Raw genomic sequence first — 18,378 nt, forward strand, 5'->3', positions numbered from 1 at the left:
ATGTGTGTGTATTTGCGTGTCTGTGTGTTATGTAAGCCTCATTATCTCTATCATTACATCAAATTCTTATCATTAAGCCTCTCTGAGATGATAGAGCATTTTGAGAAACAGCAAAATGCTACACAAACTCTGTCACTCACAAATACACACATGCAGTAGACACAGAAGACTTAAAACACACACACATAAACTGATAAGCACAACCATAAAAAGGCAAACACAACATTGTGTTTGGTGTTGATTTACGACCCCCGTCATCAATCATGATGAGTCTGGGACCTTGAGTCAAAAGATATTTGATTGTATCCTTGAGCTTCCCCCGTCACAGCAGCTGCCTCATGAAAAATATATTTCTGTTCTGGCCACCAAGTTCACCAGTCCACCCCCTCTTCACTCTCTCTCTCTCTCTCTCTCTCTCTCTCCCGCCTGCTCTCACCCTCGACATCTTTCGCTCAGAACAGAAACTAGTTTCCATGGCTACAATCATTAACACATCTGGCATAGTGATCTTGCGTGCACATGTGCACAAAGTGAAACACAGACATACAGGACACACATAGACACACTTTTGCACATGTACACACATAACAAAGAAGCAACATACATATGTAAAAAGCATTAATATGCGGAAATATTTTCAGTTTCATGGCTGCAGTCTGGAGCTTGTGTGAGAGAGATAACAGGCTGAGGCTTGTTGGGGAAAATACATCAATGGACAACTTTGGGCCTCAGTGATAATCCTATTGGTGAATTTAACCCAACCTCCTTTATCTTAATCTGCTGGGAAATGGAGTTGGAGATGGAGAATTGAATCTTCATAATATTGGGACGCTCCAAACTGATATTTCTGCTTAAAATCAAAATTAAAATTTCTTTGCCTCTGCATACTGAAGAAGAGCCTGACACATACTTAATTTGCAAGGCTTGTGAGACACCAATCTCAAGAGTTTAAAAATCTGGTAATGTTATATTTGCTGATATTCTCGTTTTTAAATACATAAAATAAACAAACATTTTTGATGACTGTGACCAATATATGTACTGAACAGGATATTTTACAGTCCAAAAATCACCTCGTCAGTGTGACGAATAAATTAATTAACCTTAGATTTGGTATTTCTGTACCAGTACACAGTTTTTGTCACTCATCAGATGACATTTATGCCAGTATGCTAAAATCTGATATCAGCCCAGCAAACTTGTTGGTTGGGCTCGAATATATTATATTATATTAATATATATATATATATATATATATATATATATTTTATTTTTTTTTTGTTGTTGTTTGTTTTGTTTTTTTGTTCCATAACATCAAAGAAACTGCGATCATAAAAGATATCCCCTGATGATATATATTTTCCTTTGACACTGTGTTCTTTTTAACAATTTGTTCTTTTTTAATTCAACTGTTATTCCACATCAGTTTGTTGTTGTGTTAAACAAGGTTCAGTTTGATCACTTTTATTAATTTTCAACAGCCTCCACAACACTAAACGTATGATATTCCACTAAGTCAGTAGTTTGAAAATCTTGTATTTTGTTGTTATTAAGGAACCAGACTGACAGTTTACCCCTGATAAGGGTGGCACATATAACAGCAGCTATAAATTATTCAATGGGAAACACAGAACACATTTCCTTCTCAATAATAGACCCACTGAGCCTTGTAAAGCATATAGTGGTAATCTGCTGTAGCTGTGCTCATCTGCTTTGCTTTGGTCTTTCACCATCCTACAAACCCCTGACATCAAGGGGCCGCCGCGAATACAACTTCAGCCCCAACTCAGCTCACAGGGTCCGGAAAATACCCTTTTGTCTGTGAACATGTATTATTTGTGACACTGTTTGTTTGTGATCAATGGCTTTCACCACTAAAATACATTTATCATAGGTTAGCCACTCTGACACAACAGCATGGAAGTAATACACATACCACAAAACAGACATGCTCAAGGTGTCTAACTGTCAACCACAACCTGAAAGCCACCTATAAGTATACACTTGTAAGTACAAGCACACAAACACATGAACCAAACGTTCCGCTTCATCGTCAAGACATGTTTCTGTGGCTCCAAACACCTCCAATTAAAAACCATAATAACAACTCCTGAGAAAAACAGCAAGGCACTTATGCATACGTTACATATAGTGTGTGTCTCAGATATACACACACACATAAAGAAACATGCACAGCTGTGGAGGAGTTTGACAGTACTGCCTATGCGGTGCGTGCATTCTGCTGCCCCCACCCTAACCCCTGAGGACATCCCCTTGCCTCGCATTATGCATAGTCTCTCTCCACTTTACATAGCACTGCTCCCTCAGTCAATCACCCAGAGCAAAACAACCAGACCAACCAGTCACAGCGTCAGGATTGTAATAAGTGGTGACTGACAGATGGCATTTCAATGGGCTTTAGTAGCATTCCAGGTGAGGCTAAACAAATATTTCTCCCTCATGTCAGAGACACATGCAAGCTTAGGGAAGAAAATGCTACACCTGACAGTAAAATTCACAGAAAAACAACCAAGTGTACAGGCTGTACTTTAAATCAATTGGCTCGTATGTAACAAAAACCGACTCAGAAAATTGCTGTGGTAAACCAAGACTTAATCAGAATAAATGATCAAACCAAAAATAATTTATGAAAAACCAATAAAACACGGTGAAACACACCTTCAGTCACTTTGTAATGGGTTAATCGACCTCACCCATTCATCTCACCTCATCCAACAACCTCTTACTTTCCATACAAACACATAAAACATCTTTTGCTGAGCCTAAACAACTGAGCAAAAGGAAGCACACCAAGACAAAGAAAGCTCTTTCTCTCTCTTACCTTTTTTCCTTTCTTCTTGCGATGGGCTGCTTTCCCGCCGCCTGTTTTCTCCTTAGCTTCCTCACTCATGTTCAGAGATCTCCCCCTGTTCCTCTCCTCTCCTCACTTTTTTTTTTAATCCAGCATGAAGGAGCTTGTGGAGTGGAGCGGCAGCAGCTGCTGTCTTCACTGGTGAAACGTTGTCACAGAAATGTCCATTTAGAAGCAGTGAAGGAAGGATTGTTCCATGCAGAGTGGGAGTGCGCGTGAAGAGAAGAGAGACTGGGAGGACTGTGCTGATGCTCTCCTCCTCCTCCTCCTCTCCTCTTCCTCTCCACGTTCACAAACACACACACTTGCAAGCACGCTCGCCGAGGTCCACTCCCACTTGCTGCCTTTGCCGTGCGCAATTGGCGACTCTCTCCAGCGCACTCAGAGACAGGGTGTGGAGGCAGGAGGAGAGTGGAGAGATAAAGGCGAAGGAGGAAGATGAGGAGGAGGTGGAGGAGGATGTTAGGATGATGATAAAGAAGGAAAGAGAGCGATAGATTGAAGGAGTGTATTCCTGGCTGGATGTGGTCCTCCCTACCTGAGGCTGGAGATTGGAGACGCTCTTCCAAAAGAGAAAGAGACAAAGACCCACAAAAATGGGAGGAGAGACACAAAAACAAACAGAGTTAGGAAAAGACAGGAAAATGGGTTGGTCAGACAGAAAGAAAGAGAGGGAGAACGAGGGAAAATAGTGTGAAATGGTGTTACTGGTGTTAGTGAAAGAAGGAAAGAGCATAAAGCTGAGACAGAGGGGGGCGTGATCCACACAGTCTCTTCGACCTGCTGGCTGGATTATTTCTGCTGTTGCTCCCTGCACAGACGTTGTGATATGAAATGAGACTCTCCACTCCTCTGACAGGCCAATAGAGAGAGGTTAAAAAGAGAGAGAGAGAGAGAGAGAGAGAGGGAGGAAGAGCGTGACAGAGAGAGAGCGCGAGAGAGAGAGAGAGAGAGAGCGAGAGAGAGAGCGAGAGAGAGAGAGAGAGAGAGAGAGAGCAGATCATTAACACGATGCATCAGGTCCTTCCAGAAAAGGAAGTCTCCCCACTAGCCTCTGCCAGCAGGATCAGCTTACTGGAAACTGGAACAGAACAGAACTGCACCCGGCACTGACTGACTGACTGACTGACTGAATGACTGACTGGTTGGCTGAGTTTATTGAGGTGTATGTGTGTAAAAGTGTGTGTGTGAGACAGAGACAGGCAGGCAGAGGGTGAAGCAGAAAGGGAGACATGCACACATGGCTGATAATATTCAAACAATATCCAACCAATAACCACCTATATGTTGAAGTCACGACTCAACAGACAGAGAGAGACTTTGAAAAGACCACGCCTTCCCAGCTTTCAACAAGCTACAGCTCTCAACCAATGAAACATCTAGGTAATGAGGCAGGAGGAGAGCAAGTGAATCGGCGAGGAGGAGAAAATCGGAACAAAAAGCCCTGGGTGACACAGAGGGAGAGATCAGAGGGAGGGGTGGGGTGAATAGGAGGGTGAGAAACAGAAAGGAGGGAGAAAATGACAGTGGGAGATGGGGAGGGCTGAGACAACAACAATGTGATATCAGTAAAACAGGCAAACCAAGAGGCATGGAGAGGATGAAAGAACAAATGAGAAGACAAATGAGGAGCAGACAGGGCACGAACAGGCAGGGTTTGTTGTGATTACCCTCTGAACAACAGGTTCTTTATTCTGGGGGTATATTGCTGTTAACCATCTCTCCCTCCCTCCTGCTCCTGACCAGCTGTATGCCATCACCACCATGCTGTTTAATGTCAATTAGGGCCCATATTTTACATTTTCATCGCATTTTACTTGAAATTCTGATATTCATAAGAAAGTATTTGTGGTTTTAAGAGCCAAAATCCATCTCAGTGTAGTTATATAGCTCCTTTCACAGGCCTCTCTCTGGAGCTCTGACAAGAACAGGTCAGTCAGCTGACCTGAGTGATGCACAGCCAGGCCGACCACAACAGGTAACGGACTGTAAGCCTACTGCTATAACTTGATAAAGGTCACTGGTAAATACAAATGGAGATGGTCAGTCAGTGCTGAAATGAGATTGTTGGAGCCATGGTACAAGTTTTTTAAGTTAAATAAGAAAAATCTGTAGGATGCAGTATTTTAAGTTTGATTTTAAATTAGGTTAATTTGAGTTATGAAATATTAATATTAATTCCAGAAATCTGGCCATAAGGGCCCTTAAGCAGAATATGGTTGATGAATGATATGATTACCTGATATTCACCTGTGTGGGTGCTGATTAAATGATCCTGCTGTGTTCCTTCTGATCTGAGATCTATACGTAGGTCTTGGATTTGTTGGCTGTCAGGTTAGATGACGGAGAGCAACAGTTTTCTGACTGCGCACATGAATAGAGTTTAATTATGTCAAAATCCTGTGGTGGATCTTATTGTTTCACTTGGAAAGTCAACCGTAGTATATTATTTAATAAATGTAGTTTCAGCTATTGAAAATATTTGAAAAGCTTCGTGTGAGCTTTATAAGTGTGTGTTGGTCACTCCACCTAACCATGGGTGGTTCAAAGTACTTTTAATTGATTAGCCATTACAGAGATGAACAGATGGTCACATTCAAACTTGGTGTGGAGTTATACACCAGAGCCTTGGGCCTGGTTCTGGTGAAAACCGCTGGATCATCTGGCTACATCGGGGTGACTGTCTACAGTGTTGCACGGTTAAGGTCCAGTGGTGGAGCCTAGACTACAATTGCCAGATTTTTCTAGAAAAATACTGTTCCAATGCAGAGACACAAATGGACACAAACAGATGCAAGGGCGTATCCGCTCAACTTAAAAATGTTTCAACTTGAGCAAGAACTATAGCTGTACCCTGAAGCTGTGATGCTAGAACTCTGCTGCAGACAAAGACTGGAGAAAACGCAACCAAACAAATAAATTCCTGGTAGGTGTTGAGTTGAATCAAACACATAAACAGTGTTGTTACGAGTTGTTAGAGCAAGAATCTGAATCATGTCTATGTACTGGTTTTGCCCAATAAAACCTGACAGCAAAAGCACTCAAGCAGTCAACTTCACACAAAGAAGAAGAAGAAAACAACAACAACAAAAAACACTGCAACAACATGCTTCACTTTTAGTCTACACCCTTACAATCTTGCAGCTAGCACTGACTTACTTGAACAATGACAACTAAAGACAGGCTGATAAACTGGATAAGCTAACATACTGGCTGATATATAGTTTAGTGCAGATATGTTGTTATCAGCTTATATAAAGAGTCTTAATGATGTCACTTTGAGCAAAACTAGTTTCACTTGAAATTTGATTAATTGGTCACTTTACTGACACTAGGCTGCACAGTCCATAAACCTTTCTGGCAGTTTCCAAATTAAATCAAATTACAGTCAGATATGCTCTAATCCTAAACTCTAGAATTAGTATAAGCTCTAGCTCTAGCTCTAATCCTAAACTCTAGAATTAGAGCTCAAGATTATTGTTTATTACCACGTCGACTATGTACTGCCACTGAAAAAAAGATTTACTTGTTGAAAAAATTATTCATTTATCCTTCCCTAAAATAAGTTAAATCCACTTAGATATTTGTTTTGTTGGGGTTTTTTTTTTTTCAACAAAACTATGGCCAAGAGACAGACGAAAGAAATGACAAATGTGATAATAACTACCGGTACTTCCATGTAATAACTGTTCAAATGATTGCAAGCTTGTTTGGCAGCCAACAGAAAATCTCATTAGGAAGGGAAATGGAGGGACTGTGAAAAACTTACTTCAATTTAGTTTAGTTTCCCATCACCACTTGCTTTGCTGCGGTCTTTCTGGCAAAAGTTTAAACTACTAAATTAATTAAGATTGCACAATTACATAATAAATAAATCAAACCAATAAACAAATCAAACTAGTTAAACTACTTTTCATTTTCATTGGGTTTCACAATTAACAATATAAGATAATGAGCTTAATTCAGGTAAGACAATCAGGCTAAGGAGATTACATGACAATTACCATTTACATAGGGGTCTGCCTAACATGCATGTTGTATATGTACAAATTAAATCTTGATATTGTAACAAAGTTATTATATACATCAATTAATTTGACTATTTCAACAAGTGGGCAGAGCTTGGAACAAGGATTTATCTTCAGTGAAGGTTTCCTAACCTTAACACCGTGCTCTACCTCAGTGAAAGCTGACAACAGATTACTAGCTTTAGCTCCACTGTCATATGATGTCCTCCAGTCAAGACCATCATCCTCCATTTCCCCCATCTATAACACCAAGTCCTCAGCATGAGAGCAGAGAAGGATTACACACTGCTTCACACATTAATCTGTAGCTGGATACGTTCTCTTCACTCCATTTTGTATGATAGAAAGTGTGTATGTACCAAAGCTGAGAGGTGCTTACAGCAGATGTACACCATGCACATTTGTGTGTGTGTGTGTGTGCATGTGTGTGTGTGCATGTGTGTGTGTGCTTCGGGGCGTGGTCCCTCTGATTTGGTGCCAGCAGTGGTTATTATTGATTGTGCCAGGAGGCAGCTCCATCAGCAAGCCATTTATTAGGATTTATAAGCTTCACACCTCACACTGGGAAACACCACAAAGTCATTGAGAATTTAAAACTTCTGTTTATGGCAACATATTCCTCCCACCATGAAGGTTTCTCATTAAAAAAAAGACAATTTCAATATAATTTTATGTTCAAATAAATTGTTATTAAAACATACTGGCTCACTATGTTGTAATGAGATAATAATTTAATTGCCAGTTCATTAAGTGCATCAAGACACCAAGCTAAAACTAAAGCAGTCTAATACGACAGTCCTCCAGTTGTTTTATATCCACTGAATAGTACTACCTCTTTCAGCTTTATTTATCTTTGGGCACATTTAGGTTGGCTTGCTTGGTTGCTATAAGTGCTGACCTGACTTACTGTATAAACATAAGTACTCACAAACCCAGCTGTACTTTTTAGAGGGGGAGTTATATTTGGTAAGAGTGTTGTATTTACATATCAAAAGGAGCGTTTCTCTTCTTGCAGTGATCTACAAAATGGGCTGTCGTAGCATCCCCAAATCTGTCGTATACTCCATGATAATACAGATGAACAAAGAGAAAAACATGTACAGTGAAATGCAGTCTTGTATCTGCACTATTTCTGCTCTGTTCCTCTCATCTCCTGATTAGATTATTACCAAACACTCTACTGAATGATTTTTGTATGCAGCCTAGACTGCTGTTACATTATCTCTTGGTAAAACACACAGAATAAAAAAATACCTCACTGGTCTGTCTTTTATTAGTCAATGGTAACAAGTGCTCACAAATACAAGCCCCATATTCTGGATGTAAGACTTACAAAATACCCCATTCTGTGTGCACTGAGTGTGTTCTTGCCTGCAGTCTAAGGTGGTCGGTAAGTTATCACAGTAAGGAGACACTCACAAGGTTATCTCTAGTACGGTAGGTTATCTGTAAGGCTATCAGTCACTGTGGTGATCCACGATTACCAATGCATATTAAGAGAGTTACAGTTACCATGTACCAAGCTCTAATGAGCTGCTTGTAATTAGTCTTAGAAAAACTGCTTAAATATACCACTGTATTGTATAATATTCATATTAGTACAGAGTGTACTGATAATACCATATATTTTGGAGAATGAGGAAATCTGTATGGTGAGTGTAAGAATAATTAGATTATGTAAAATGTTAATAAGGAAATAATATTGTTCCTGGTCTGTAATAACATTTTCTGATTGATCATACATTCACAAGCTATTCATATAAGATGTGAACATTTTATGACGATGGTTCTAACAGTGTTTACTGAAGAATTGATAGAGACAAACATTAAGCAAATGTACAGTCTCCATTATCTGTCATAATTTAAATCCTGTCCTTGTGCAAAGGACCAGACAATGTCATGGGATCAGACAGTGATCTTTTGGCTGCAGTTACATTGGCCATTAGTGTGACTTTGATCATCCAAACGCAGTCAAACATGAAGTGATGCACAGAAATCTAATTTTTGTTCTGACTGCTTTCAGACATCCAAAACCAGAGATGGGAGTGGTCAGCCCAGAACTGTGGGAGATATTCACACTTCACCAGATGGAGACAAAGAGTACAAAGACTTTAAAATGATGTAAATAGTCCTAATGGAAACAGTGTGGCCATACAGAAATCTGATGTCAGGAAATATTCTCTTTGGAACTGCATCATAAAAATAACAAGTAAGCCAACAGTCACACTAGCTGCTCTGAGAGTGTACTTTGAGTTAAATGCTAGCAACAGCATGCTGAGATGATAAACATCTTTTTTTGCCAATTATTGCTAAACACAAAGTATACCTAACAATACCATTCCCTTTTCTGGTATTTGGTCATAAACCAAACTGTTCATCTTGAATGGGGAAAGAATAAAATTTCTTGGCGATCCATCCAGTAGTTGTTGAGACACTTGGATAAAAACCCAAGATGTTAAACTTATGATTGCGCTAGTTCAAAACTCCCCCAAGTCATTAGGAATCATTGTCCATGAACCATGTATATTTGAAATCAGATTTCAGTAGTCAACATTAATTCCAGAAACAACACTAATAGAAAACTGCCAGTGAAATGGCTTAGGCTTTGCTAATACATGTAAATCTGGAGAGGACTCTTCATCACAACTGGAACTCAGACATGTCAGCTACCCAGACTGCCATTAAAGCCACCCTGTAAGCCTCCTCAGTCAAGTGTCTTTTCACATCCATCATGCTCAGGATCGAAGGGTCTCTGATCAATGTGCTGTATGCAGAGGCCAGATAGGGCCTGACAGACAGCTCTACAGGGGGTTCCCATCTCAGGCTCATGAAGGGAGGGGCTCCATACAAATCAAACAACCCCTTCACTAGAAATCAATCATCACATAAGATGAATGCTGTTCCCTTCATGAAGACAGCCTTCCAATGAAGCATACCAAGCTTAGCATCAATTCAGTAATGGCCTTATTGCACAAATAACAGTGGCTGCAAATATCTCATTTGAATTGACATTTCAAAATTGACTGGTATATTTATCAGGAATCAATAATTGCAAGCAATGTTATTATTACCCCAATCAGTGTGCCTATGACAGCAGCTCTTGTTTTATTGCAGTAATCTATCGATAAAATGCCAAGTAAAACACTGCACCATGAAAATTTATTTTCAAGACTTTACCAAACAAATTTGTAAAACTGCATTTTCATGCAAAGATCAACATGTTTAGTAATATTAATGTCCTACTGGAATGCTGCTTTGTTATGTTAGCCACCTTTGGCAGCAGCTTCCTGGTCTGATGAAATGCACTGATGTGGTACATAACTTCTGAGCCAGGACAGGTGAAATTATATTATAAAGATATTCTGACTAAAATGGAGCAGCACCCCAAAAAATTAACTACAGATTCATCTAAAAAGTGCTATTGTCCATGTAGTTACACGCACGCACGCGCGCACGCACACACACACACACACACACACACACACACACACACACACACACACACACACACACACACACACACACACACACACACACACACACCTCTAGCCCACATTAATCAATGTAATTAAACATTTCAAAATTCTACTTTTATTAATCATTCCAACAGACCCATTAGCTTGAGTAAAGCTTGGTAAAATTAAACCTGAGAACTGAATGGACAGTTTGAAAAGAACCAGGTGCACCCTAGTTATTACATTAGTTTTGATCTAATCAGATGCTTTTTTTAATAATATAATATATTGCCACCAAGGTAAATACACATTAAATGTATCTTTATACCACATACTATACATGTAAATGTATACCAGAGAAAAGTATATGCCATATTCAGTATGTGAACTGGATTTAATAGCACAGTAGTAAACATGAGGTTAGGCATTAGACAGTGAAGCACACATGTCCGATCTCAAGCCTGTCAAACATCAAAACATGAAAACTCAGATACCGCATATTAGAGCACTGGTGGAGAGGTTATTCAACATAGATCGACTGGAGAGCTGGGAAAAGCTTAGACACACCTACATGCACATGTATCTTGTGCTTCTACCAATGAGGACCCTACACTAACTCCAGCCCATTCCTGAGCCATAAACAGCTCTGTGAAGAACTGGGAGAAAATTGCCAATCAATTTGCAAAACTGTCCAAATGCTGAGGATCACACACAGTTTCCTTTTAACTGTACCCAGCCTGTACAGTGAAGAGTGAGGGGCTCATTTTCAGCTGTTTCCTTTCAGGTAGTCTGACAACAATGAGGGTTAAATTCAGACCTACTTTTCTCAGAAATCAGGTCAGGTCCAGACAGGTGCTCTCTGACTGATAAAGAGCTGTGGGGATGGAGGGCTCCATTTTTACTAATGATTTTACTCAAACATTTAGGGAGTCATTTATGCTACTAACCAATATAAACACACAAAAGGAGCTTAACAGGCAACCTGATTCTTTTCAGCAGGACAGGAGAGGAGAGACCACTAGCTCCATTATTGTCCTTTCAATCTTTTTATTTTTAAGCAATATATAAATAAATTTACTAAAATCTTAACTATCCTTTTTAAAAGACTGAGAAAACCAGAGAACAAAAACCTTATATTTGCAAAGCTTGTACAAATAATAAACCTACTTGATACAGCACTAAGCTCACATGATTAGTGATTTAAAAAAAAACCCTTCAGAAACCTATTGGTGACATAACAGAGGCAACACCCATCTTTATATACAGTCTATGGTTAAAACACACTGAGTGTCAGCTGGCAAGGGGAAACAACAGGCCTATCCATCCACCGTGACCTCCTGCCAAACTGGACTTTATGGCTCTATAACAATGTCTCCACACTTCCTCCTTCGCCTCTGATGGAGAAGAATCATAATTCCTACAGCCATTAAAGGTATTTGTCACCTGAATGCAAACAAATGTTTATGTGGATTTGCTGAAACAACCAATGCTGACATTCTCTTTCAGAGGACAGTCACAAAATCAAACATGCAGATACACAATGAAATGCAGGAAAATGCGTCTCTGAATTTCAACAAATTCATGTTCAACCTAATGTATTTTTTCCCTTCACAAAATTTTTTTTTTGCCATTTTGCCCATCTGTGGAAGTGTGTCATAATAGCTCACTTCCTCACAGTCAGTTAATCCACTCTGCAAATAGTGTAAAGCATGTACAAACACATCAACCAAGAGCAAATAAATGTGACGTTTTTTTAATTGGCAGAAATACATCCTTCTTTGAAGCAAGCACTGCTCTTAAAAATCAGTACTGTTATATTGTATTATTCAATGTGTTGTTCCTGGTACCAAGCACTCCCATCACAACTGGCTGCTTATTGTGAAAATTAATGCAGCATGCAATGCAAACATGACAAAGAGCCGACTATTGATTTTTACATTTTGATTTTCCTCTTGAGGCATCTTGCAGTTTTATGGTAAGAGTGCTGATGCAGAGGCTTTTCACATGTCTCTGTAGACATGTAGAGTATACACTTACAAATATCTGTATTCATCTTTCTCTCTATGTGACAGAGGGGAAGGGGCTTTAAGAGAAAGATGTGTATTTCTTCTTAATATTCGCCTGTATCTAGTGTAAATGGTAGGAGTGCTGAGAGGTCTTGCACTTGCCTTGCTGTTGCTGACACTGCAATGTCTGGAGGCTGGCTGATCTCTCCAGTCAATCCAGCTGCCAGGGGAAGCAGAGAAGGGTGTTACTTAAAGTACAAGAACAGGCAGACAGTACACTTCCCAAGCCATGATGGTACACCAGAAACTGCTCTCTTCATAAAATATTATTTTTACAGTAAAGTGTCGATTCCGAAAGCAAAGCAATGACAGTACTGAGATGAAACCCACATTTATCCTGAAATTTAGAGTCAACAGAAAGTGTAAGCAGGTGAGGTTTCGTGCCTTTAAATTAAAATATAAATTACACTTTTCCCTGCAAGATGTGATGAGAGATGGCAAGATGAAAAAACAATGAAAGAATCTAACAAAAAATTTATAAACAATCTACTTTTAGCATTTTTTCAACGTAAAGTTTTTTTTTGGTAATTTCAGACGCGTGATGAAACCTGATTAAACTTGAATTTCAGGTCAGGCTTCACCTCAAAACAGCTATAGGTCACTGAGATGTTAAATACGACTAGAGGGCTTTGACAAGAAACAAGTGCCTTTGTGATCAGCCAATGATTGATGATCTGGCTCAGTCAACTGTTGCAATGAAGAAAAACTACTGAGGCTTCTGTTATGGAAGTTGGTTCACTTCAAACTGACACTGTTGATTTACATGAGTGTTTCAGTGTTTCAGGTAATCTCAAAGGTTAGTTCGTAGTAATGTAAATAAAATTCAAGCTGTCAAGTGTTCTCTTCTTCAGCCTACAGCTCCTGTCAGTTAGCAAAATATTCACCAAACAACACTTTCTAACTGATTTAATTAATCAGCAGTTTAAGTTGCAGACCATGACATGATAGAAATGGTGTGGGTCTAAATTTGGCTCATTCCTATTGTTCCATATGACCTCTCTTCTCTGCCCCAGTTTCCCAGTTGCTCATCTTTGTTTACTCTCCAGTGATGCAAAAGAGTTCTGTAAGTGGACACTATAAGGTTTGTTTTGGGCTTGACATCTGTCTTTAATTAAATTATAGTACACAGTATAAAATGCTTTATATAACATTTTCCACATTCTCATGTAATGAAAACTGTGCAGTGGGGGAATAAATTACCCATAAAACTTTTTTTCTCAGACAAAATTACAATTATTAGCTTTTATTATTGTTAACTAGCAGTTCCTGTAATAAGGATACTCAACGTGCTAGATGTAAATAATGTTGATAATCAATGCCGTTTCATGGTTGGTTGGTTTGTTTGTTCTGTATAATCATAATTGTAGAGTCATGGTATGATTGCATGAAATTGCATCTGGATCGTGCCACCCTATCCAGGGAATCAGATGATAACATATTCCTGTGACTCAGCACACAGCAGCATTATCTACCATTACAGCTTGACGTAACTTTGTTTGAAACAGCATGGAATTACATTTACCAGCTTAAATGGGTCATTAATGTCAGGATGGCATTCCCAGAAGATGGAGAACTGGCGTGAGAGAGCTCTTTATTCTAAGCAGGGCAGAGAGAGCGAAAAACAAATGCAGCACTCATGAGAGAGGTGATGAGAGGAAAGATGTGAGGTAAGCCGTATCAAGTGGGACCAAAATTGGCACGATACAAAAAGATTTAACTCAGACGTTAAAATACAGATTCCATGTGTAGAATTTTAGAACTAGAGAGGAAAAATAGTGTGTTTTTTATTGAAATACAACTACAACTACTCCCCTTGACTGACTCCTGTTTTGTAAATATGAGATATGCCTTATTATACTCATTAAATTGTCATTTGTTTTCCCCTGAGGACCTGCTACTACATCACTATGTCTTCATGCTGAAGAGATGTGTTGAGAAATCTGATTATGCTATAAGTCTGTTACCCCTCCAGCTCTAAATGTCAGTCATTGTTGTCTTGGTTAATATCATCATAATCTATTCTGCTATGTTATCTCCCTTAGCAACCCTTCGGCAAAGGAGTTCTTTTGCTGTGCTAAGCCCTCGACACATGCTCACTCTGGCAAACAGGGAGTTGAAGGCGTAACCAGATCAAAGTCATTGCTTGTAGAAGAACAAATCACTTTAAATACCTGCTGAACATCTTTAAAGATTACGCCTGGCATGATGGTTCTTGGCATGGCATGCCCATAAAGCCTCCAAAGCATTGTTTTTGCCAGTCAGGAGTGACGATCGATGCAAAGTCTAGTGATGCCTCCTGTATCGCAGAGGTGGACAATTTTTTGTCCCTGTGGAAAACCAACAGACAAAAGGACAAAGCAAACATGTGTATTGTTGACAATCAAATACATTGATCAGTCTGTTTCTGTTGATTTCTTTTAACTCATTTGAGAGTTTTGACAATGCAAGCATTTCTCAACAGAAACAACAAAACAGAAGCAAACTGCCTTTACAGGCCCTTTACACCCAAACAGGAGGTTTGTTTTATTCTGTCTGATTCGTCCTCTGCTCAGGTTGGAATTGGGCAAAAAAAAAAAAACTTAATGTACCAATAACAGTGCTAAAGGTAAAGCTATCCCTCTTTGAGAGAGACAATTGGAGAGCACACACCCACACATCCCTGAGAAGAGGTCCAATCAGGCAAGAAAAGCAAAAACACCTGTTGCAGTGAACCATGGATGTGGAGGGCCTTTAAATATTGTTTGGCCAAAACTAGTGTTGGATTGTGTAGTACTGGTTAGCTTAAATGAACACTAAACCCTACTCTTACTGCTGGGGGGGAAAGACTCAAGTGCTATGTCCCATCCTCCATACTATATCTGTTTAATACCTTGCACTAGTTAACACAGTAGGCTACTATTTTTGCAATATAAAAAAAACGATGTTCTTTGCCAATTTATACAAACAGGAAAATATACAACATTTACAAAAACAGACATAAATGACACTGATTTTTAATTTTATAAAGAGGAAACAAAACATTCCTTCCAACCTTTTAATTTATTCATGTATTTTTTTTTTTTTCCATCCTGCAGCTATCTCACTGCCATGCCTTAATTGTTTTAATATTTTACAGCGGTCAGTAGCTCCTCTAATTTCTTTGTGCTTTGCTTTTTGAGATAATAGACATCTTTCACATCAGGCATTTTAACATGTCAAAGCATGAAGAGCACAGGTGTGATTAATTGCAATAATGATTAATTACACCTGGGTTTTTCATGCTTTGACAAGTCTCCAGTAAAAAAAAAAATTGTATATTGTACCTTAACAGCGTACACAGCTTTTTAATAGTTTTGTAACTTTTGCAGTGTAAACACACTTAAGTAGGTAACTATTCTCTTTAAACATGTAATTAACAACTAACCTTACTATCTTGTACGAAATTGGTACATGGCTAATGAGCATTTAGCTTGTTAGAAAGTTAACGTTAGCTAAGAAAACCAGTGGAAATAAAGAAATATGTAGCTCATGGTGAAAGTAGGACTTGTAGGTTACCTTCAACGACTGTGACTGCTGCTGTTGAGGGACTTTTTGCCAATGTCTGCTCCATTTCTTTGGTGAAGAAGTTGCGAGATCCCTTCAACTTTCAGCTTTCAACAAAACCGTCTTTTCCCTCGGTGGCAGCAAACGGGAAATAGCAGATAGCAGTCCGGTACATGAGCTCTGTGGAAATTTTCGCAACGCAGACTCTTACGGACCCATAGAAAAGGTAGACACTTGCTTGCCCAGCCACCATATAGCTCCAGTTTACCCTGAACGCAACGCTCTCCTCAAACAAGCTCACCTAGTCTCGGGCCAGGTAGCTAATAAATTAGCCAATCTAGCTAGCTAGCTAGCTTCCAAACATTCTCCAACCAGCCTGTTACCCTCATTTTGTTAAATTACCCTCTGTCTGTTTAACACTCAAGCCGGCAGAGTCTTCCGTCTCCTTGATCTTGCTTTAATTATTTGTCAAGTTAATTAATACGCAAAGTCCCAACCTCCCCTTCGTGTGTCTGCTAAGTTACTAAAGGAGTTGACGGCAACATCCAAATTGGCATCCAAGTTGCCACCATATCACTGACTTATGAAATAGAGAAAGTACAAATATTTATGAGTTAGGGGTGTGCAGCTTTCCCCTGCTTTCTCTGATGTCCACCTGCAAGCCAGCATTTCACTTTAACAGTTGTGTGCTTTAATATGTTCTGATAAAAAAACTGAAATCTGAAAGCAAATTTTATCCAAAATTCTTCGATTGTAATGTCTTATACTTATTCACAACTACAGGTGGTGCAAAACAGAGAAAAGGCCATTAAATATCACCTTTAGTATTCAACTTAACTTTCCTCTTAACCTCAGTGTTGAAAACTGCAAATTAAAGGCCACTGTCTTACTATTGGGGCTAAAGTTTTACCTGATACAGTAAACCAACTGCTCTTATAGAAAGAACCTTTATTTTGCATTATGAAAATCTTCATCTCTACCTATTCTAGTGTTTGTTTATATAAGGACACCATTTTGTGCAGGATTTTGTTTATTTCTACATAGTAGGCCCCACACAGTAATGTTACCATGATTAAGTGACATGGTATTCCTTGCAACTCTAACCAACCCAGCTATTGACCAGTCTCTGCATCCTCATCTCCAGCTGAGTAGTATTCACCCATGTCTCATTAACACACACACTTCATCCTAAACAATGACTAGTCCCCCACCCCCACAATCCACCCCCTCCAAAATTGCTATTAACACCTCTCCATCACCATGGCATCCAAAGTTTTGAGCTTAATTTTAGTGAGGTGGGTTCACAGCAGGTCAACAGAACAAAGATGTTTTCAGTGGCACACAAAAAAGCCTGTCCCTCTTTTAATGTTGACTCAACACCTGCATTGTACCACTGAATCATCATCATCATCACTGTCATCTCTATTGTACTTTATGCAACTGCAAACTCGTGGCATTTTGATATTTAAAGTAATTATGGGTTTAGCATTTAATTGAAAACTTACTGTGACTAAATGCCATTCCTTCTCTGACAAGTACACAGGTATTCACTAAACTTCTGTATCAAATCCAGTGCGCCACACAGTCTACATCTTAACTGTTACCAGAAATTCCAGTTCTGTAGACATGTAATTTGCTCTAAATATATTATTTAAGTATCTGAACACTACTATTAACTGTCATACCCTTTTTTTCCCCCTGGTGAGAATGTAGCTGGATTCTCTAGTTCCTCTCAAATCAGCCCTCAGACCCATCGCTACAACCAATATCCATTTTAGATTCCAAAGAAGTTGAGATGGAGTCGAGACGTCATATTGACATTTCACCTTGAGAGCTAGTTGTTAAACGTGGTTTTGTTTTTCTGTGTTGCTACCTATAATCTCTATGTGAGAATGCGAGTGTCACAAGAAATTGGTTGTGCTCTCTGCTTGTCACAACCTGTGCCATCAATCAATGGTGAGCACGGCGTTGATTATAAATACAAGCAGTTTGTTTTTTTGTCCCTGCATTTGACAGGTCACGTAGTTATACATCTGACTGAATATAACTAACCTTGCGTGCAGTGCCGGACAACCAAATTACCCTTCTTTTGAGAAGGAAAATATAATCACACTCTCTCTCTCTCTCTCTGTTTGTCTCCTGTATACCCACACACACACACACACACACACACACACACACACACTGAAACACATGGTTGATTCGGGACTGCTGTTCTGCCAGCAACATCATCACTCTCCTTCCCACCCTTGTCTCCATGGAGACGAGCTTCCAGAGCTGGCTGGTTGCAGACCGTTGTGAATCAGCACAGACTAAAAAGGGAAGGGGGGGGGTTCTTTGTGCTTAAACATGACTAAAAGAACACTGTGAGCTGTGTTATCTTAGCCCCGACACTGAGGTGATCAAAGTGTCCAACCATTCATGCATGCAGATGT

The 18,378-nt window shown here is 39.4% G+C and overlaps 1 protein-coding gene and 1 long non-coding RNA gene across 2 annotated transcripts in view; both read right to left on the reverse strand.

Moving 5' to 3' along the window:
• LOC130181278 (ankyrin-3-like) overlaps nucleotides 1-3,907 on the reverse strand; it is a 124,104-nt gene extending 120,197 nt beyond the window's left edge. Inside the window, exon 1 of the mRNA XM_056395290.1 lies at nucleotides 2,843-3,907. Within this exon, the coding sequence (XP_056251265.1) occupies nucleotides 2,843-2,911 (69 nt within the window). The 5' untranslated portion in view covers nucleotides 2,912-3,907. The remainder of the gene's footprint in view (nucleotides 1-2,842) is intronic.
• Nucleotides 3,908-11,934: 8,027 nt separating this feature from the next.
• Nucleotides 11,935-16,502, reverse strand: LOC130181668 (uncharacterized). Its single transcript, XR_008829619.1, has 3 exons — nucleotides 15,956-16,502; nucleotides 14,593-14,748; nucleotides 11,935-12,581 (listed from the first exon to the last, which is right to left on the reverse strand). It is a non-coding gene; the product is annotated as an uncharacterized LOC130181668 (long non-coding RNA).
• Between the last annotated feature and the right edge of the window lie 1,876 nt (nucleotides 16,503-18,378).

The sequence above is a fragment of the Seriola aureovittata genome, chromosome 14 (genome assembly GCF_021018895.1).
Source record: "Seriola aureovittata isolate HTS-2021-v1 ecotype China chromosome 14, ASM2101889v1, whole genome shotgun sequence".
Classification (NCBI taxonomy): domain Eukaryota; kingdom Metazoa; phylum Chordata; class Actinopteri; order Carangiformes; family Carangidae; genus Seriola; species Seriola aureovittata.